General features: G+C 38.8%; 1 protein-coding gene across 2 annotated transcripts in view; it reads right to left on the bottom strand.

Annotated features, from left to right (window-relative positions):
- The window catches only part of kif11 (kinesin family member 11), a 52,497-nt gene that overhangs the window by 12,004 nt on the left and 17,631 nt on the right, over nucleotides 1-22,862 (bottom strand). For both annotated transcript variants that reach the window (XM_057849147.1, XM_057849148.1), the window contains exons 9-16: nucleotides 21,001-21,146; nucleotides 7,111-7,207; nucleotides 6,859-6,954; nucleotides 6,360-6,448; nucleotides 6,204-6,291; nucleotides 2,257-2,330; nucleotides 2,070-2,184; nucleotides 1,619-1,690 (exon numbers count right to left, since the gene is read on the bottom strand). In XM_057849147.1, the coding sequence (XP_057705130.1) occupies nucleotides 1,619-1,690; nucleotides 2,070-2,184; nucleotides 2,257-2,330; nucleotides 6,204-6,291; nucleotides 6,360-6,448; nucleotides 6,859-6,954; nucleotides 7,111-7,207; nucleotides 21,001-21,146 (777 nt within the window). The remainder of the gene's footprint in view (nucleotides 1-1,618; nucleotides 1,691-2,069; nucleotides 2,185-2,256; nucleotides 2,331-6,203; nucleotides 6,292-6,359; nucleotides 6,449-6,858; nucleotides 6,955-7,110; nucleotides 7,208-21,000; nucleotides 21,147-22,862) is intronic.

Genomic DNA, 22,862 nt, shown 5'->3' with positions numbered 1-22,862 from the left:
AGCTCTACCTTGTGGATACATAAAGCTAGTACAACACAAGGTGACTCCCAAAACAAGTTTTTAACAATCCAACAAACAAAAGAGTCAAGGAAGAAAATATTTTATTCAGGATGATTGAAACCTTAAAACATGCCATTTTAGAAATAATAATGCAATTTTCATTGGAAAAATTATGTCCTTTTATTGTGTCCTCCTGCATGAATCCATTCTTGAAATCTGCCGTTGACCAAGGGGGGGGGGGGGGGGGGGGGGGGGGGGGCGCACATTTTTGCGTATTGGCAGAGATGAGTGAGTGGCAGCATTGCAAGACCGTGACCTTGGACAAGTAAACAATATGCCATTTTAGTAACCATGGTGAAATCAGGACAGTATTCAGATGAGGAATCAATGCGGAATGTCAACAGCAGATTTCAAGAATTCATTCGTTCAGGAGGATGCCATTTAAAGAAAGTAATTTTTAAAAAGTGAAAATTCCATCATTGTTTCTTAATTGGCATGTTTTAAGGTTTCAATTCCAATACAATACATCTATTTTTTCTTCCATTTCTCTTGGTTTTATTAGATTAAAAAGTTCCCTACACAAGAACTAGAGTACACAAGAATACCTGACTGGTGCCGACAGCCGCTACAAACTACGTCAACGTCGTTTTACTGGAGATAATAGATATCATATGTATATAAAACCAGATGCTACACGACAGACTCGACTGCATTAGCAACATTGAAGTATTGAAAATCAGATGCGTTAGTAAACAGCCGCCATCTTAAAGCAGAAGACTTCCCTAGTAGGCTGTTGTGAACCTTCCAAGCGAACCTAATTAACTTTTTATCTAAAATACTCCTAAATCGGCAAAATCTTGACTTGAATCTATCTTCAAAACAGTTTTAAAACTTTCACATGTCGAAAGTAGGCAGAAGGGAAATTATGGAATAACGGGAGCAAATTTTAACAACTTTAACAGTTGATTCGCAAAATTAAATGAATTGAATGGAGTTTAAAGCTGCTGATATGGAAATAGTCGTTTATTTAAACCTGAGAGGCGTTTTATACAATTTTTGTAACTAATGCACGAAACATTAAAAACATCTAATAGCTTGGGGGATTTGTGGGATTTTCCACTGAGGTTGTTGGTGTGTTTTGCTTTTTTAAGACAGTTTACAATATTATTTGCACGTTTTACTGACTGACTATGCCATTTCTGTTTGTTATTTATAATGTTTTGTGTTTGTCACTGAATAAACAGGTCAGTTTCTTGTTACCAAACGTTGTGTGCTATTCAAACTCACCTAATTCAGCTGGCTAGTTGTTATCAAGAGTACTAAAACCTTTTTCAACATGAGTCTGACAACTAAGTAAGGAGGCTAAATAACTAAACTTTAACATGCTCAGATAGGTCCGTATCGGTATCGGCCGGTATCGGCTCGGAAGTGCAAAACAATATCGGTATTGGATCGGAAGTGCAAAAACCTGGATCGGGACATCCCTAGATGTGACTATTGCGCATGCACACATTGCGATGTTCAAACGATATATTGTGCAGGCCCATAACTTGCGTATTTCTTTTCTAATCATTTGCTGTAAATATTTCTGCATTTGCAATGGAGGTGTTGCCATTACCAGCTTCTTCCTGTCCAACTTGTCATGGAGGCCCAACACGTCACTGGTAGTGGTTCCTGCAGTACTCAACAACTGAGTGCAAAAAATAAAGAGAACGAATACCAAATAGATGAAATGCATTATGGAGAAACAGGGACATCAATAAATCATCATCATTAAATCTTGACTATTTTGTTCTTTTGCTATGACAAAAGTAGTTGGCCACATCATTTTGGGCTCTCACCCTCCCTTCTGGGAAAACAAAACTCAAAATTATATTTTCAGAAAAGTCTATCAACACTGGCAGTTTCCTTCTTCAGTCCAGCTCGTCTTTGTTGTTGATCCTAAAACTGTCTGCATTAGCAAAGCAATCCCCCCCACCCCCTCAAATATCACCAAAATAATGTCTAAGACTGATGCAAACATTGATTTCAAGCTCTGAGACAATAAATGAACACGTCTGAAGAAGAACCTGCGTGGCGACGCTGTGGAGCTTCTCCTGGGCCGAGTGCAGTTCTCCACTGACAAACTCTTCCTGGGCCAACTTCTCTTTGGTGACTTTCAGGTCTCTGCTGGTATCCTCAAGTCTACGTATGAAACACACAAGTTGTGAGCTGAAAATCTCTAATAAGCCACGGGGAGGTGGGAAGGCTCCTCACTTGTGCTGCTTGTCATCCAGCTCGGCAACACACTGTTCTAATTGGGTTTTACTTTCCATGAACAGCTCACTGACCTGTACAAAATATCAGGATTAGCTCAGGATTGAATACAGTGGTACCTCCCTCGACATAAGATCCTTTTGACATGCAACGAAAAATTTGACTTGTCATTTGTCTCGACATACGACGACATGCACGACAGGGCTCCAGACAAGATTTTTTAGTAGTAGCACAGTGGCCCCTAACTTAAAATTTTGGGGTGCAAGTAGAAGATTGAGGGTTGCACACAGTGAATCAACATGCAATGTTTTCCTCTAATTTTCAAGGTTTAACCAATAAATACTTTCATTATAAATGCATGAAACTACAAACTTTTGAATATTATTTTAGTCTATCCGTTTTGACATCAGTTAGAAATTCGGTTAACATTGGAATTTTTTTAGGGAGACCCAGTTGTGACATGGATGCGGAGTGTCCCATTCATGACCAAAAAAAAATATAGATACATCACACACAGTAGTATGAAAAAGTCTCTGAACCTTTTGGAATTTCTCACATTTCTGCATAAAATCACCATCAAATGTGATCTGATCTTTGTCAAAATCACACAGATAAAAATACAGTGTCTGCCTTAATTAAAACCAACCAAACATTTATAGGTTTTCATATTTTAGTAAGTATAGCAATAGCATGCATGCAATGACAGATGGGGGAAAATAAGAAAGTGAACCCTCTGCCTAAGGAGACTTAAAGAACAATTGAAACCAATTTTTACCAAACATTTTAAGTCAGGTGTGTGCCCAATCACTGATGAGTGGTTTAAAGCTGCCCTGCCCACTATAAAACAAACATCTGGTAAGAATTGTCTTGATGAGAAGCATTGTCTAATGTGCATCATGGCTCAGTCAACGGAGCAGTCTGAAGACATGCGATCAAGGATTTTTGATTTGTATAAAGTTGAGAAAAGATACAAAACCATCTCTAAAAGTCAGGATGTTTATCAAACGATAGAGAAGTTGCCTACAAATGGAGAGTTTGGCACCGTTGCTTCTCTCCCAAGGAATGGCCGTACACCAAAGATGACGGCAAGAGTTCAGTGCAGAATACAAAGAGAGGTAAAAAAGAACCCTGGCGTGTCCGTGAAAGACTTTCAGAAATCACTGGCACAGTCCAATATCTCTGTACACACATACAGTAAACTATAGACCCTACCCACGTGACGTCACAACTCCTTCCTCCTGACTGGTGCCACCCAATTGTCCGTCAACACATCATGTTTCCCTGTTACGGCTACGTACATTCCTCCTATTTACGACGTGTTTTTCTGCTCGTTAACATTAATAATCAAAATGGTGAAGGCGTGTGTGGCGGTCGGTTGCAATAACAGAGAAGACAGACGGAGAAGACGGAGAGACTTGAAGTTCTACCGGATTCCGAGAGACCCGGAGAGAAGAGAGCGAGATGGGCTGCTGCAATTCGACGAGAAAACTGGGCTCCAAACGATTACCACAGATTATGTAGTAGTCATTTTATATCTGGTAAGATGCATTTAATATATATTTAGAGGGTTTGGGGCTGACAACCACAATCAAGATCATTGCTAGGCTAATCGCCAACAACATGTGTATACAACATATGTATGTAGTGAGAGTGCTATCGCTAAACCATATAAACATTAAAAGCCCTAACTCCATTGACAAACGACATGAAATACATTAGACTTGACAGTGGATGTTAGCAATAACAAAAGATTTTGAATTGAAAATTTCGTAACTCACCTTTCCAAGCACAAGATAGATTCCTGCCGAATTTTCGTGGACGAGGACCTGTTTCACCCAACCAGCAACGAAGTATTTATAAGCCTCCAAGCTCTTAAAGTTTTTCAAACTTTCGTGAGAATAGGCTGATTTTGTGTGGACAAGATAGTTGTACAGTTCAGGGTAGCTAGCAGATGTCAGGCAAATACAGCGGGTCGAAAAACATCGATTTAGGCATCAAATATGGATCTGGCGAATGGATAAACTGAAGCTTTTCCACATAACTCCTTTTATGCAACGCATCAAGTGAGTTTACGGCATCCGAAAGCACCGGGTCTTCCATGAAATGCATTATAAATTGCTCGATCAATTCAGACCATTGCTAATACAGACACAAAATGACGGACAAGTGGGCGGAACCATACAGCGAGCACGTGATTTTGTGACGTCGGTGGGTAGGGTCTATATGTAAAACTATGTCCAAGAATGGTGTTCATGGGAGGGCTCCACGGAGGAAGCCACTGCTGTCTGAAAAAAACATTGTTGCTCGTTTGATGTTGACAAAAAGGCACTTGGACACTCCACAGAAGTTTTGGCAAAATATTTTATGGACTGATGAAACCAAAGTTGAATTGTTTAGGAGTATCACACAATGTCATGTGTGGAGGAAAATGGAACAGCTCACAAACATCAACACATCATCCACACAGTGAACCATGGTGGAGGGAGCATCATGTTTTGGGGCTGTTTTTCTGCCTCAGGGCCTGGACAACTTGCAATCATTAATGGAAAAATGAATTCAAAAGTTTATCAGGATGTTTTGCAGGATAACCCGAGGCCGTCTGTCAGACAGTTGAAGCTAAAAAGAGGATGGATACTGCAACAAGACAATGATCCAAAACACAGAAGTAAATCAACTTCAGAATGGTTTCAGTAGAACAAAATACACGTTCTGGAGTGGCCAAGTCAAAGTCCAGACTTGAATCCCATTGAGATGCAGTGGCATGACCTAAAGACAGCAATTTATGCCAGACAGAAATCTGACTGAATGACAGCAGTTTTGTAGAGAAGAATGGGTCAGTATTAGTCCTGATTGATGTGCCAGACTGATCTGCAGCTACAGGAAGCGTCTGGTTCAGTTATTGGTGCCGGGGTGGGGGGCAGAGCACAAAATATTAAATGTGTTTGTTCACTTACTTATTTTCCTCCTTCTGTCATTGTTTGCATACTATCCTCATTAAAATATGAAAAACTATACATGTTGAATGGTTTTAGTTAAAACAGACACTGTTTTTTCATCTGTGTGATCAGATCACATTTGATGGTGATTTTATGCAGAAATGTGAGAAATTCCAAAAGGTTAGATAGTTTTTCATACCACTGTATGAAAAACAAGTTGAAGAAAGCTGAACCTTAAGACAGTCATGGGTTTAAGACAGGGGTCGGGAACCTTTTAGACTCAGAAACAAAACACCCAACATATTTTAAAATGTGATTCCATGAGAGCCATACAGTGTGTGTGTGTATGTATATATACACTGTATATTCTATGTTCTGTTGCCAGCTTGTCCGAGTCTTGTTTTGTGAACACTGTTTCTTTCGTGAACGCATTTCAATGCATCACACGGGAGGGAAAGCTTGGTCACGATCGGGCTTCCGTTTTGCGAGCCTTGCACTCCTGGAAATGGCGACAATTTGACAGTCACAAAAGTGAAAGCAATCGCACGCATGTGTGACTTTGGGTACCAGGCGGTACCTGTTGAATCATTAGGACATTATAAATAAATAATGGACATAGTTTTGTTTGGCTACTTTATTAATTAATAATGTATGATGCATCGATAATCGTGATAATTGTGATCATCGTCAATACCATGATCATCGTTCAACAATCGAATCGTTGCAACCTGAAACATAATCGAATCAAATCGTGGGGTGCCTAAGATGGCACACCCCTAATTAAAATATATTGTTTTGGGAAAATCTCACTTGACATACGACCATTTCGACTTACAAACCAGGTCCTGGAACGAATTAAATTCGAATGTAGAGGTACCACTGTATTAACAGATGTGACAGTTGCTAATGATGTTTGTGTTGTTTTTTCAGTTCAATTTATCAACAACAAAAAAAGAAAAATAGAAACCCATAAAAATACAGACGAGTTGAAACTCTACAAAATAAGTCTACCTTCTTTATCTCATCCTCCAAGATGGCGATGCGCTCTGTGTACTCCACGACATGTTCCTTGTCTGCGGTAAGTTGCACCATCATGCTCCTGAAAGGCAACATATTTTAAAAACATGACACACACAAACAACACCACAACAGTTCACATGCACTTACGTGTAGTTTTCTGTTGAAAGGTAGATGCCGTTTTTTTCTCTGGTGGCAGCCAGGTCTCGCTTGAGGCGCTCGATCTCTTCTGTGTATTCCTGAGGATGGAAGCAAATACAAAGACTGTTCAATATGGATTGCTCCTTCACTGTTCTCACAGACCTGTTTGAGATATTTGACATGCAAAGTCTGCTAAAGCTAGTGCTTAGCTGTTGAAACACTTTTTGGTGTTTGAGTCCTGTTGAAAAAACTTCAATGTGAATAGCTTAATTAACAATATAAAGTTACAGTTTTAAATTTAAAAAAAATTCAACTAGTGTTGTGTCTCGAGATTGTTCCAATTCGAAAAGTTGGGAAAACCTGATCCAGAAAAAACTTCTCCAAATTCCACAACTTCTATGACAGAACAAATGCCATACTGGACACAGTATATCACTAGTTGCATCGCTTGCGTTGCACACTTCATGAGCGATGGCACCGTACAGTGCGGCAAGCTGGCCGACCTTACCTTGATGAGCGTCCTCTTGGTGAGCTTCTGGTTCACTTCAGGCTTGTTCATGATGTTCTTGGCTCTGTTGGCGTAGTCCAGCGTGCTCAGCGTTTCCTGCACAAACACAAACAAACTTGTGCTTGTAATCCATTGGAAATCGTAACACTGCCATCTTGGCTGAATGAGGGAATTTGTATTGGCTGGTTTTTTTGCCTCATTTTCACTTCAGTGTTTAAGTTGCTTTTGTGTCTACGTGTGGGCAAAACGCACCTCAAGGTTACTGGAGGATGGCGACACTGTGGCGATGATGGATGTCTTGGTGCGGCCCCCCAGCGAATCCTGTAGGATCCGTGTCAGCTTGGACTCTCTACAGAGGATTCACCAAAAAACATGTCACCTTCAACAAACACTACTGTTGCCCCGGTACAATACTCAGTATGGGCGAACGATTTGGCTATTTTTGTTATATCTGAGAGATTCAAATTTGGTCACAAGATCAGATCCAAACTAGTATTTACGTTTTTTCAGCACCTTTACGCTTTTCGACTGCTCTAAATCCAACCGCCAGACAGGCAAAAATTTCAGCTGTATTGCAATTGCAGCCGGACTATATTTATTTAGAAACCAAACATCGTAAAAGAACAGAGTAATACTGTATGATAAGATAATTATTAAATGGTTATTAAATATTTGCTTTCACCAATTAAGGCTCACAATAAAGTACTGATTGCTATAATAGTATGGTCCATGATTGACTGTAGTAAAGAGACATTTTAGTTATTGATAAGTATATACGTGTTTAGTTCTTGATAAAACTGCCTTGTCATTCTGACCGGTTTGAACCTGCCTAGATTGCACAGGTCAACTTCAAGGACAAGCCACAGACATTGGGAAACTAAACTGTCTTGGACATTTAGGAAATCATATTGTTGAATTTGATTACTTGCCAAATGCTACTGCATCATGAAATGTATTTAATGAGATAATTATTATACATTTGCTCTAATCAATTGCTGCTTGCTATGAAGAAATGCTTCTGCTTATTGTTGCTCACAAAGAAGGAATGTTTTGTCTTAAAGAAGGCTTGCCTGTTCAAGGACAGGGGCAAAAGATGCAGCTTTGCTTTACTGAAATGTGTTGATACACATGTACTAGTCCTTCTCAAAAAATTTGCATATTGTGATAAAGTTCATTATTTTCTGTAATGTACTGATAAACATTCATATATTTTAGATTCATTACACACAACTGAAGTAGTTCAAGCCTTTTATTGTTTTAATATTGATGATTTTGGCAAAAAAGTCTCCAAAAATTAGCATATCATGAAAAGGTACTATAAAGAAGCTACTAACCTAATCATCTGAATCAATGAATTCACTCAAAACACATGCGAAAGATTCCTGAGGCTTTTAAAAACTCCCAGCATGGTTCATTACTCAAAACTGCAATCATTGGCAAGACTGCAGACCTGACTGCTGTCCAGAAAGCCATCATTGACACCCTCAAGCAAGAGGCTAAGACACAGAAAGAATTTTCTGAGCGAATAGGATGTTCCCAGAGTGCTGTATCAAGGCACCTCAGTGGGAAGTCTGTGGGAAGGAAAAAGTGTGGCAGGAAACGCTGCACAACCAGAAGAGGTGACCGCACCCTGAGAAAGTTTGTGAAGAAGGGCCGATTCCAGGCCTTGGGGAGCTGCAGAAACAGTGGACTGAATCTGGAGTACACCTATCCAGAGCCACCGTGCACAGTGTGTGAAACAGCGGCAGAAACACCTGACCTGGGCTACAGAGAAGGAGCACTAGACTGTTGCTCAGTGGTCCAAAGTACTTTTTTCAGATGAAAGCAAATTTTGCATGTCATTCGGAAATCAAGGTGCAAGAGTTTGGAGGAAGACTGGGGAGAAGGAAATGCCAAAATACCTGAAGTCCAGTGTCAAGTACCCACAGTCAATGATGGTCTGGGGTGCCATGTCAGCTGCTGGTGTTGGTCTACTGTGTTTTATCAAGGGCAGGGTCAATGCAGCTAGCTATCAGGAGATTTTGGAGCACTTCGTGCTTCCATCTGCTGAAAAGCTTTATGGAGATTAAGATTTCATTTTTCAGCACAACCTGGCACCTGCTCACAGTACCAAAACCACTGGTAAATGGTTTACTGACCATGGCATTACTGTGCCCAATTGGCCTGCCAACTCTCCTGACCTGAACCCCATAGAGAATCTGTGGGATATTGTGAAGAGGAAGTTGAGAGACACCAGACCCAACACTAAGGATGAGCTTAAGGCCGCTATCGAAGCATCCTGGGCCTCCATGACACCTCAGCAGTGCCACAGGCTGATTGCCTCCATGGCACACCGCATTGAAGCAGTCATTTCAGCAAAAGGATTCCCGACCAAGTATTGAGTGCATAGCTGATATAATTAATTGAAGGTTGACTTTTTTTGTATTAAAAAAACACTTTTTTGTATTGGTCGGATGAAATACGCAAATTTTTTTAGAGGGATTTTTGTTTTTTCTTGACTTTTTTGTCAAAATCATCAATATTAAAACAATAGAAGGCTTGAACTACTTCAGTTGTGTGTAATGAATCTAAAATATATGAAAGTCTAATGTTTATCATTACATTACAGAAAATAATGAACTTTATCACAATATGTTAATTTTTTTAGAAGAACTAGTATATAATTCCACCGACATGCACACACATAGCCAAACAAATACAAGGGGTGTCGCCAGCTTGATTCCCCTTTCCCTTTTAGGGCAAGACACCTGTCTGTTGCGAGGGCCATCCCAAATAAAAAGCGAGGTGAAGGAGGGGCTAGTTAGAACGATAACAATTCCTCCTTCTCCTTGCAAGCTTTTCAACTAAATTGAGTGCCTTCTCTCCTTATTTTGGGCAAAAGTCTACCAAAGGATTCGTATTTGAACTTAACACTGTATTTGTAAACATTGGGCCGATGTACCATTTGTCAGAGGATCAGAATCGGATGTAAAGGATGGAGGTTTGAATTTTAAAAATATATATATTCATGTTTTTCTGCTTCATGCTCGTACAGCCCTTCACCTCCCTGCTGCTAGTCAAGCGGTGTGAGCAAACTTGTTTTGGTTTCTTGGTCACGAGCTGGTGTTTGCTACTTAAAGTTTACGATGATTGACAGGTTTGTAGCTTTGATCTGGCGAGAGAATGCTTAGAGCTCTATGATCACAGGCGCAAATGTTTCAATCATCGTGTAGTTTGTTACACACCACTCTATGGCAACTCATTCAAGTAAGAGACTGTTCTCGGCAGCATGAGCGTCAAAGCGTGAGTGAATTTGAGTGGACTCACTCAATGAAGCATTTAATAAAGACACGCCTGTTTCTACGTTGTTCTTTAACTGCAAAAAAACGAGGGATCTCTAACTCACATTATGAAGGCGGCACAGTGGGACAGCTGTTAGCATGCCCACCTCACAGTTTGTGTTGGTGCACCTGAAGGACAAAGTTTGGTGCAGCCAATGCAAACAGTATGGAGCCTTGGCAATATATCGCAATGCTAGTTTTTTCCAATATCATTCAGGCCTAATTTATACAGGGTTTCCCCTAAACATAAAAGATTGTGGCGCACCACCACACCAAAACAAAAGCTGCCAAGCCTTGCAAATGAGATTTTTTTTAAAGATACATTCTAATTTAAATTTTGTAGGATTTAACAATATGCTTAAATGAATATCTATAGTTCATTATTTACGCACTATTTTCCAGAAGTCGTCTGAAATAGCACGTCAAATACAAATTGTTCCTTTACATGCTTTATTTTGAAAATCATCCTTTTTGGCGTGTGTTTTACCTGAATCGTCGCATCCTAGCATAGCATTTGTTCACTGTTAGTAATTTGAGATGCGTATTTTGAAGTATTTAGAAAATATTTAAGTTGTCAGTGGACAAGGGCCCGTTAACAGGACTATTATTGTTACGGTAATGTAGTGCATATTGGGGCCAAATAAAGAAAAAGGAAAGCGATGAAAAGAGAGAAGCCGTATTATTGCTACGAGGAAAAGTAAAATTATTAAATAGGGGTAGTGTAGCTGTAATCAGCTATGCATTTTACCGTAGTTGAGAGCTACGATGAAGCATCAGCGTAAATCCTTCTCTTGATTGTAGTTTGATGTAGATGAGGCAAAATATTAAGAATTCCCTTATTGTTCAAAGATGCATTCAATATTGTCGATCTTAACGGAGGCGGCTACGCGCTACGTGAAGAACGTAGCTGCTTATTCAGCTACATTAGCCCTACGTAATAATACTATTTTTATTCTCATACTATCAATTCGACATTCATTCTCATAGTAATTGTTTGACTTTTTTTTCCCTCTTGCCTCATCTACATCAAATTATTATCCATAGAATAATTTATGCTCGTGCTTCGTCATAGCTCCCAGATAAGGTACAGTTACATAAAATGCATAGCGGTTTACAGCTGCATTACCCCTACATAATAACCCCCCCCCGTTTCAAACCCAATCTCGTTGTCATTTTATTTTATTTTTTAAAATCTGGCCCCAAAACTATCGTAAATGTAGACCGTCACGTTTTGAAATATTTGAATAGATATTTGTTATGGTTCCTCTAGAACTTTTGTTCAAATAAAAAAAAAAAATATATATATATATATATATATATATATATATCCTAGAGCTGGGAATCTTTGGGCACCTAACGATTCGATTACGATTACGATTCAGAGGCTCCGATTCGATTATAAAACGATTATTGATGCACCCCCCTCCTTTTTTTTTTTCTCTCTTTTTTTTTTAATTTTTATTTTTAAATGTTTTGTACATGAGTTCCAAAATTGTTCAAAAATACTCTCAGGCTAAACCACACTATTATTTCAGTATCAAGTTAACATATAGCAGTAAACAAATATACAAAAATAACATTAAATAAAAAACTCCAGTCCCCATTCTGTATCAGCAGCTTTAAACTACATTCAGTTAATTTAATGTTGTGAATCAACCGTTAAATTTGTTAAAATTGCTCCCGTTATTCCATAATTTCCCTCTTGTCTACTTTCGACATGTGAAAGTTTTAAAACTATTTTAAAGATAGATTCAAGTCAATAATTTACCGATTTAGGAGTATTTTAGATCAAAAGTCAATTAGGTTTGCTTGGAAAGTTCGCTACAACAGCCTTGCAGGGAAGTGTACTGCTTTAAGATGGCGGCCGTTTATAACGCTCGCATCTAGCTTTTTGTAGATGTGCTGCTAACACTACCAAAATATATATTGCATCTAGTCGTATATAAATGATATCCACTGTAAAGTTGTAATGGATGTATTTTGTACAGCTTTTCGGCAGCAGTCAGGTATGTTGTTGTGTTATTTTGTCTCGTTGCATGAGTTGAGCTAGAGCCGTGAGTTGAGCATTGGCATTACCCGAGGGGCCGGGTAATGGGAAGCATGATGTTTAGCTACTCTCGCTCCGTTCCGTCCCGAAGACAGCGCGGCGCGCTGAATGTTGTGTACTTCCGCTTAACTTCGCATATTTCAATAATCGGAATTTGGATGTTTGTGAATCGTTCTCGAATCGTCCACGGCCGAATCGCGAATAATCTAAGAATCGGAAATTTTGCACAACTCTAATATATCCCCCCCCCCCCCCCCCCCCCCCCGGTATCGGAATGGGGCTTTGTATCGGCAGTTTTGGGACATTCCTAGCTAATTGTATATTGATACCCTCCTAGAGAATTTCATAATAATAAATGTAATAACTTCAAGAAAATAACGCGCCTCAGGCGGACGACCACCCTCCATTCGAGAGCATGCCGCTTAATTGGACTCAACACTGTGTTTCTTTGTTTATATTACCGTTAAATACTAAGCTTGAGAATGATAAACCGATACGACCGGATATCCGGTTTTGCAGGTGAGAGATACAGCTGTGTCGATAGTAAAGTTACCATTCGACAGTAATTAGCCGTTAAATATTCAATGAACCGACAGTAGAGATAGAACTCGGCTATCGCCAGCACAAGAATCTGCTTCTAATGCCTAGTTCAATGCATTGCCTAATGGGATGATAATTTAGCTTTTACTTCACATGCTGCGCATGTGTCATTCTAGGGATGGGAATTGATAGGATTTTTATGATTCCGATTCCATTATCGATATTGCTTAACGATTCGATTCTTTATCGATTCTCTTATCGATTCTAATTTGGGGAAAAAGAAGAACAAACGTTTTGATTGGCATCGAGTTTAATCAGAAGTCACAACCTTACAAAGTCACAACAAGGTCAAAAGAGGCCCAAAGCCTCAATATTAACTGTGGCAATAAGTGGCAAATGCACAAGAATGTGTAACATTTTACTGAAACATTTTTCTAATAGAAATAAAAAATATGAAAATGAATGAATGAATGAATATTGGCATATAGGTCGTTGTTCTGCCGTTGGCAATATGTGTTAAAGCAGGGGTCCCCAAACTTTTTCCTGTGAGGGCCACATAACTTTTAACTGATGAGGGGCCGGGGTCAGTTTGAACAGAACACAGAAAAAGTGTGACGATTGCAGGAGTGCCGAAATGTAAAAAATTATTGCAGAAAGCCGCAATCAAATAACCCTTTCTGGATTCTTTACAGAACAAAAGTAAATAAAATAAAATAAAAATAATAATATAATATAATAATAATAATAATAAATAATAACACTATTAATCAAATAAATAACCAAATAACCCTCTCAGAGTTCTTCACAGAAAAAGGCCAGAAAATAAATAACACTATAAAGAAAAGAAAAGAAAAAAAAAATTCAAAATGCTCTCTGGTATTGTTCAGGGGCCGGACCAAATGTGGGGGCGGGCCGTAGTTTGGGGACCCCTGTTAAAGTGTATTATTTACCAGTATATTGAAATGCATTAGTTTTTATGGCGCTTTCACGCTCAAGTGGGGGCGCCCTTGCGCTTCCTCACGAGAAGAAGAACGCGCTTATACGCGAAGAAGAAATGCCGCATCCAAGCGAGTGAGCGAGTTAGTGAGAGGGGAAACACTGCTACGAGCCTACGTTCTTTTTTAATGTTTGTAAAATATCTACAGAGGCAACGCCTGTATCTATCGCCTTTTGTGTTGTTGTTGTGTGCTTCCACTTGCGATCGGACACTTAAATCCAGTTGTGTAGTAGTTTGAACGATGTGCTAATGCTAGCGAACGCATGCTAACCGTTTAGTTGTATTAGCAGCTAATCATCGCTGATTTACGTTGACGCAAACCTGTTTGTTATTGGGGACGAAATTGATTTGTTTCATTTCTATTTTTAGTTTCACTCTTCAAGTGATGGTTGAATTATACCAACGTCTTCTGTATCCTCATTTGGGAGTTTAGCTAGCTATATAGCCAGGACGAAGCCTTAGCGTCTCTGTGAGGACAGTGCAGTCTTATTCCTTCCCGATGCAGTTATCTCCACCTTCCCTTTTGATGCAGTTATCTCCACCTTGCAAGACTGCAAGTCGTTTTGTTGTAAATTTTCCTCGTGAAGTAAAGACACACTTTTTAGCGTTTGAACCTACGTGCTGTCATTGTTATGTTTACGGCTGCAATGCTCGTGCTAAACGATTTGTAACCTTTCATTTTCACCCTCTTTCCTGGTGAAGTGTAGCCAAACTTTGGAGCGGGTGGTTCTTGGCGCCATGCTAGTTTGATGCGTCTGGACAACAAGACACGTCACAACGCAATATGCGTCTTTAGGAATCGTTAAAGGGATCGTTCGGGCTTTTTCATTGTGATGTCGAGGCCTGTATTGTATTTTTGAGATTATGAAATTATCCGCACCTATAAATTACATTATATGAATTTATTACTCTTCCTCACACACTCACGCATACACAATTTTCAACGTATAAGAACAATGAATGATATAAATGTAAATGCGGTAGTTAGTGTGTGATTTCGCTGTATTTTCCTTATGCTATTTCCCAGCCCATCGACGGCAATTCCTTACTTATATGACATCCCCTTACTGTCATTTGAATGCATGTTTCCTCAAAACGACCACCAAATACTATATTTTTAGCGTCACGTTTTCTCATAGGTGCAGATGTGGCTGTCGGAAATGGTGATACTCCTCTACTGTGTCTGAGAACAATCAAGTCACTCTTAAAGCTCTTTGCTGATCTTTTGACACCATCCCAACTCCCCCCTACTATATATCCTCTCAACTGGACCCCCAGAGGGTGTATATTTAATTATTACATATTCCGACAGGTGCAAATGTGGCTGTCAGAAATAGTGATACTCCTCTACTGTGTCTAAGAACAATCAAAACACTTTTAAAGCTCTTTCCTCATCCCCTGACACTATTCCTACTCCCCCCTACCACATCTCGTCTCAATTGGACCCCCAAAGTCTGTACATTTTATCATGACATTTTCTGATAGGGTCAAATGTGGCTGTCAGAAATTGTGATCCTCCCCAACTGTAGGTGGGGCTGTAACACTGACACTTTCACTTTTGCGATAGCCGATTAACCCAATTTTCAGCTCTGGGGGTCCAATTGAAAGAATATGTACTAGGGGAAGTGGGGTCTGTCATTAGATCAGCAAAGAGCTTTAAGGGTGACTTGACTGATTTTAGACACAATACAGGAGGATCACATTTTCTGATGCTGACAATTTCTGTAAGCCACATCTGCACCTATCAGAAATTGTGATCCTTCCTATTGTGTCTAAAATGAAGTCACCACTAAGGCTCTTTGCTGATTTTCTGACACCCCCCCCCCCCCCCCCATACTACATCTCCTCTCAATTGGACCCCCAGAGTTTGTACATTTTGTCATCACTAAACATCACTATCATTAGATCAGCAAAGAGCCTTAAGGGTGACTTGACTGATTTTAGACACAATACAGGAGGATCACATTTTCTGATGCTGACAATTTCTGTAAGCCACATCTGCACCTATCAGAAATTGTGATCCTCCTGTATTGTGTCTAAAATCAGACAAGTCACCCTTAAGGCTCTTTGCTGATCTAATGATAGTGATGTTTAGTGATGACAAAATGTACAAACTCTGGGTGTCCAATTGAGAGGAGATGTAGTATGGGGGGGGACAAAATGTACAAACTCTGGGGGTCCAATTGAGAGGAGATGTAGTATTGGGGGGGGTCAGAAAATCAGCAGAGAGCCATAGTGGTGACTTCATTTTAGACACAATAGGGAGGATCACAATTTCTGACAGCCACGTCTGCACCTACCAGAGATTGTGACAATAAAAATATAGTTTCTGGAGGTCGTTTTGAGGTATTATATATTCAGATGACGGTAAAATAATGTCAGATGAGTAAGGATTTGTCTTTGATGGGCTGGGCAACAGCATAAGGAAAATACAGCGAGATCAATCACAGACTACGGCATATATTTATATCATTATCCTTATACATTTAAAATTGTAAGTGCATGTGTGGAAGAATCATAAGTTAAAAGAATGAAAGTAATTGATAAGAGCGGACAATTCCACAATTTCACAAATACACTACAGTACCTAATTTAGAAAAGCGCACATTTTCACAACATCAAAAGCCATACATTTTATGTAATTTATTTAATGGGATATTTACATAATAACCTCATCATGATGAAGAATAATAGCAATTTATTACAACGGACTATTTCACAATGTCAAAAATTCACATGAAATATCCAAAACCTTTAAAGCATTTTCTTAGTAACGATGTCATGATCGAATGTCACGACGTTAATACCGTGAAAGGGAAAATAAGCCTCGCAACTTGTAGCGAGCCTCGTTTACGTAGCAGTCCACGCCGTTAGCGTAAGTGTTCTTCTTCGTTTCCTCTTCGTCGTTGCTGTCGGCCTTGCTGTTGGCAACATCGCCCTCCTTCGTCACAGATTCTGACGGATCGCAGATTTCGGTACAACACCGCTACTAGTCGCCGTCATTACCCGATCGTCACGGGCGTGTCAAAACAACGCGAGTGGTTTCTAACAAAACCACTGTAACGCACGCTCCGCAGCGTTTTCTTCACAGCCAAAAACAAAAACGAAATTAGTAGTGGCAACGAAGCAACATGCTAAAACAATGGACAGTTTGACCACCGACGCCAACGACGTGCAGCGATTGATTTTCAACGCACCCAGGAAAAACAAGTCGGACTTTGACGTGAGGAAGGCAGCCAGATCTGTTCGCATGGGACAGAGCTAGTGTGAAGTGTGGATCGGTACAGAGATCGTGAGTTTTTAACCCTGAAAAATAACCCACTACAATGGTGGAAAGGGCAGCACGGCCCTCTGGAGATTTTTTTTCCACGAAACGCAGTCTACTTAAACATTAACATGTGGATTAGTTGATCTTCCTCAAGAAAAAAATCTGCCCTTCAAAAAAGATATGGACAGTGATGAGGAATAAAAAATGTGGAAGCACAGGCATAAGTGAAAGACTCTGCTGTGTATAAGGTTAAAGTAATGATTACTGACCTGTCTGTCTAAAATGCCATGTTTTTATTCAAATTATACCAGTGGTAAAGCATAGTTTATTATTTATTTATGATAACATTGCAGGGTTAATTTTTTTTTTCTAGAGCTGCTGCATATAATTAATATTTTTTGTTTGTAAGATGTTTACGTAGAAAGTTTGCACTTAAATTACTTAACTGTTGTGTTCAAAACACCAGGAAATACAGTAATTGAATTACTGCACTTTATTGTTGTCTGTCACTGGAGTTTTATTTTATTATCAATTAGAGCAGGGCGGTAAACCGAAAATTTACCGTCACCGAAATTCTTAACGATGACCGACGTAAGTTTGACCATGTCGGTAAATTCGGTAAATTAATAAAACAAGAAAATAGTCTTTTCATCCCGCTTTGATTCTGTGTTGTTCGTCTATGTTCATTCCCCTTTAAGAAAGCAGTGAATGTGCTTACGTAGGGAGTCACGTGATCATCAGGAAGCCAATCAAACAAAAGCCCGGTAAGCTAACGCTAGCAGCTAACGCTACAAGCAAAACGTGATGGAGTGTGGCTTAAGGGAGGTTCACCAAACTTTCAACCGACATTTAGTAGACTCTTGGTGGCATCCAGACGGGCTTTCACCCGCTGTCCTCCTTTGTTCTCACGATTTCCGGAGATGGTGCTTTCAGTGCTTTCTACTGGTAGCCAGGCTAACGCTAGCTAGCGGCTAACGCTACAAATGAACATTATGGAGTCGGATAGAGGCTCTAACCTTGTCGAAACGGCTGAATTTAATGAGTGGATTGGGCACAGACTGCATCTAGCAATTACTATGTGGCGTTATTTTGTATCTGTCTGTGTGTGATTCCTCTGATAGCTTTTGTGATGGTAAAGAATTCTGCATAAAGTACAATCCAACGGCGAAACTTATAATGACCGAGAAATGGCCCCAGCTATTTTTATTGTGCGTGCATTTATGAAAAAATGCACTGGGGGGGAAAAAAACCCTTAAACCATAAAGTAAACACTTGTATTTAATAATTATATCACAGCAGCCATTAACAATAAGTTGTCTTTTTGAAGTGTACTGTTCAAGCTGCAAGTCATTTGTGTTACAATTACATGTTTGCACAGGCATATTGATTTTGACAATGTACATTGTTCAAGTCATACACGCTGTTATAAATGTTCATACTTGAATTCTTATTGCTTACAATACATTTTTATTAGGGCTGTCAAACGATTAAAATTTTTAATCGAGTTAATTACAGCTTAAAAATTAATCGTAATTAATCGCAATTCAAACCATCTATATAATATGCCATATTTTTCTCTAAATTATTGTTGGAATGGAAAGATAAGACGCAAGATGGATATATATTTTCAACATGCGGTACATAAGGACTGTATTTGTTTTAGAGCTGAAACGAGTACTCGAGCAACTCGAGTAACTCGAGTTTAAAAACTGATCCGAGTAATTTTATTCACCTCGAGTAATCGTTTATTTTGACAGCTCTAAGCATCACGTTTTGCTAGGACTACTTTTAATGCGGGACAACGCGCTGTCACGTGCGGAGAGGAAGAAGGGAAAAAAAACAAAACTTACCGCAGCCGACAGACGCCACAAACGACGCCGACGTTGCTAAATACTAGCCCGCACAATGCCACATTGGTAACAGGTAGCATCTGGTGCGTCTCATAGAGATCACATGTATGTTGAACTAGATGCGAAATGACAGACTCGGCCGCGTCTGGGCAGCGTTTGTAAACAGCCGCCATCTTAAAGCAGTACAGCGCTAAGCGCTAATAAAGAGCGCTAAGCGCTAATAAATAAGATTAATGTTACTGTCGCTACTATCTCACGTAACGTTAGCCCTGCGGAGGGCTAGGTTTCAATTAATTATGACCACTGTCGATGCGTGGCTAACGTGTCTTACATACAGGCTTTAACATAACATAGCACTGTGGAGTGATGAGGGTGTAAAATAAAAACTTAATCATGCTAACTATCAATTTTAGCTCAGTAGTCATTGCTGGATAAAACACCAAGTAGCACTGGTCCCTAATGTGCTCCAATACAGCGTGTATCATACATTTATTTTGAACACTGCAAAAACTCAAAATCCTATCAGGACTTACAGTTTAGACTAACTTAAAACTTAACTAGAACTTAAAAATGGCTTGACACAAAGAGAAATTCCATTGAAACACGTGGGATAAAATCCTAACTTTTAAGTGATGTGTGTTATCAAGTGTAACGGCATTTTTAGGTAATATATATATATATATATATATATATATTTTTTTTTTTTAATAAGATCTAAAAGTTTTTTGAGTGAAAGCAGTGAATTAGTCTTTTTTTTTTTTTTTTAATTCTAGTTACATCTGAGATGCAATTGTTGGCTGTTTTCAACAATATACATCGAAAATAAAGACATTGATTGACTGAAAATGGTTCAAGATTAGATGAAATGTCTTGTTTTCTCATGTATATGTATAATTGATCTTCACCTAAAAATATATTTGTTTTATCCGATTACTCGATTAATCGATAGAATTTTCAGTCGATTACTCGATTACTAAAATATTCGATAGCTGCAGCCCTAATTTGTTTATTATAACAATAAATCAGTTCTAAATCAGTTATAGAAATTTTATATTAAAACCCCTCTTAATGTTTTCGTTTTAATAAAATTTGTTAAATTTTCAATCAAAAAATAAACTAGTAGCCCGCCATTGTTGATGGCAATAATTACTTACACTATAAAATCAGTCGCACCCAAACGCCAGCAGAGGGCAGCAAAACTCCGCAAAACACAATTAACAGGTGGGCCTTTCACTCTAGTGACATTTAAATATGTCTGAGCTGGGCAAGTGCGTTAATTGCGTCAAATATTTTAACGTGATTAATTAAAAAAATTAATTAACGCCAGTTAACGCGATAATTTTGACAGCCCTAATTTTTATAAATTTAATGTTTAGACTGCATGTACAATTGTTAAATACAGTATATCAAATTGAATGCTGGTAAATAAATCAACAAGAAATAGTTAATCTGTATTTCATGCATTGATTCAGATTTTCAAATTATATAACAGTCCGCTTGGGCGAATTTATCGTCATTTATCGTTATCGAGATAAATCTGCTCAATTTATCGTGATACATGTTTAAGGCCATATCGCCCAGCCCTATTATCAATCCCATCCAACAAAATGACGGTCATATAGTAAGCCTTATTATCATTTTTTTTTTCATAAAAAAATAAAACAACATTGGTATGAAACATTGTTGTTTAATTTTGCCATTAGAAATGTGGTCTTTTTATATGTTTAAAATACTGTACGAACACACACAACAAATATTTACTATCGTATCGTTTTCACTCTGTATCGAACCCTATCGTTTTTAAACTATCGAATCGCTCGGCCTTAAAAATGTATCGTTTTTAATTGAATCGTAACCTGTGTTTCTAGATACATATCGAATCGGCTTCATGCCAGAGATTCCCAACCCTATTAAATACACAAGCTTGACGCTCACTTAAGAATAATTTTTAAAAATCTCCTGACCCCACCCCCTTGCCCCCCCAAATTTTCTCCTCGGATCAACACAATTCACGTAGGTCACCCTTTTTGAATCCAAAACGGCAAATTTCACCGAAAGGTGAGAGATTTTCATGCATGATTTATCAACAGCCTTCTACAACGTCTGTGTACTGCACACACCTGTACGGAATGTGTGGTCTCTTCTCCACCAGGGCAGTGATGACGCGGCCCAGCGTTAGAAGGGACTGGTTGATGTTTCCTGCCTCCCGCGCCCGCTTGTCCACTGCTCCGGAGCGGGCTATGTTTTCGCTACCTGCCAGGTCCACCTGGAAGAGATAATGAAATTTCATTATTTTAACAAACCGGAATTTTAAAAAATGCAAGAGTAAAGGCACTCGTCACTTCACGCCCATACAAATGTTAAAGTGCTGGCTTCCTTTTTGTTACTTTATGAAGATTTACCCATTTTTGACTCCATGATGCACAAACCTGCTCATTGAAAATATGACATAGGACTATTTTTTTGTTGGGCACTAAATGTACTAAAGCAAATTAGCTTCTAACAACTTCCTTTCTAACTCAAGTCTAACAATTGGTATCGTTCAGCATTTCACCATGGGAAGAAAAATAATGCAAAATTATCCTTGGGAATACTTAAATACATGTGTTATCAAGACACTTGGGAATCATTTTAAATTGGGAAAAACTGTATTATATGTCTTCCTTGGTTTCGGGGGCTTGTAAAGTTGCCAACGAATTTGATAATTGTTTTTTGTCGGCAGCTATGAGCAGTCCCGTTTGAGTCTTTGTGTGTGTGGATTGTGAGGCTGCGTGCACCAGTGACTGGAGCAAAAGAGCGAGAGTTCCCTGCTTGTCTGCTATACTCAGGTTGGGTTGATGAATCAATAATACTGTAGTACAGTGTCTAGAGTTAGATTGTCTTTTGTGTTGTTAGATTCACTGTGCCTCTGTCAGTGGTGAGTAAATAAAGCCTGAATTTCCCCTATGAGGCATTAACAAAGTCTTATCTTATCAATTGTATTGTTTGTATTTAGGCATGTGCCGGTATGAGATTTTCACGGTACGATAACCGTGAGCAAAAATACCACGGTATCACGGTATTGCAATTATAGCTCCAAAATTTTGAGATGTATGGGTTAAAAAAAAAAAAAAAATCCATTGAACAGGATTTTTTCAAAACATATTTGCAAATTGGAACATGAATATAATGTGAAAATAAATAAATTAACAAAAAATAACAAATATTATATAAAATTAAAATAAATAGAACCTAGACTATACCCACAGCCACAGCTCAAGTTGCTCAATATTAGAGTAAGAACAACATAATTGCTATAAAAAGTAAAAACACTTCTAAATAAAATTAAAAATATATACTGTATGACTTTTTTTTGAGGGGGGAAGCTCAAGTGAAGTTTCGCCATTTTCAGCCACTGTGTCAACTCTAGTCTACATGATGCCATGCCTTTGTGTTAAAAAGAACAAAGAATTCATAAGTTAATAAGTTAGTTAAAAATGTATAAGTTAGTTTTATAAATTAGTTAAAATGTAAATATTGTTGAGGAAAGGATTCATCTAAAAAAAAAAAAAAGTGAGGAGTGAGACCTCCTCTCTCAATTAGCGATCTTTGACGCGATTCTTTTTCTTTCCCCCCTGCATTCAAGCTTTTCTCTCACTCAGCGGCTGTGAGACATAAAAGAAGCTGCTCTCCCAGTTTAGCCTAGGCTAACATTCGTCTTTGTACGTTTTAGTTAGTTTGTATATTGAATTTGAAAGGAAAATGTGTGTTTTGTTTTTGGCGAACTTTTTAATGGAGCTACTGCTATCCTGTTGAACCTAACCACACGTGGAAAAATACAATTGTACAGCGTTTTAAATGTATTTATTTGTATATTTCACCATGATTTGAGAGCTCAATAAATTGAAGAAAAGTACGCCTTGTGTTTGGAGGATTTGTTTTTGGGTTTGCTGGCTGTTTAGTGACACTCACGGCAACAAACGGGAAGGGGTGAGCGGTGCCG

This window comes from Corythoichthys intestinalis, chromosome 10 (assembly GCF_030265065.1).
Source record: "Corythoichthys intestinalis isolate RoL2023-P3 chromosome 10, ASM3026506v1, whole genome shotgun sequence".
NCBI lineage: Eukaryota > Metazoa > Chordata > Actinopteri > Syngnathiformes > Syngnathidae > Corythoichthys > Corythoichthys intestinalis.
This window is presented reverse-complemented; position numbering and strand designations above follow the sequence as displayed.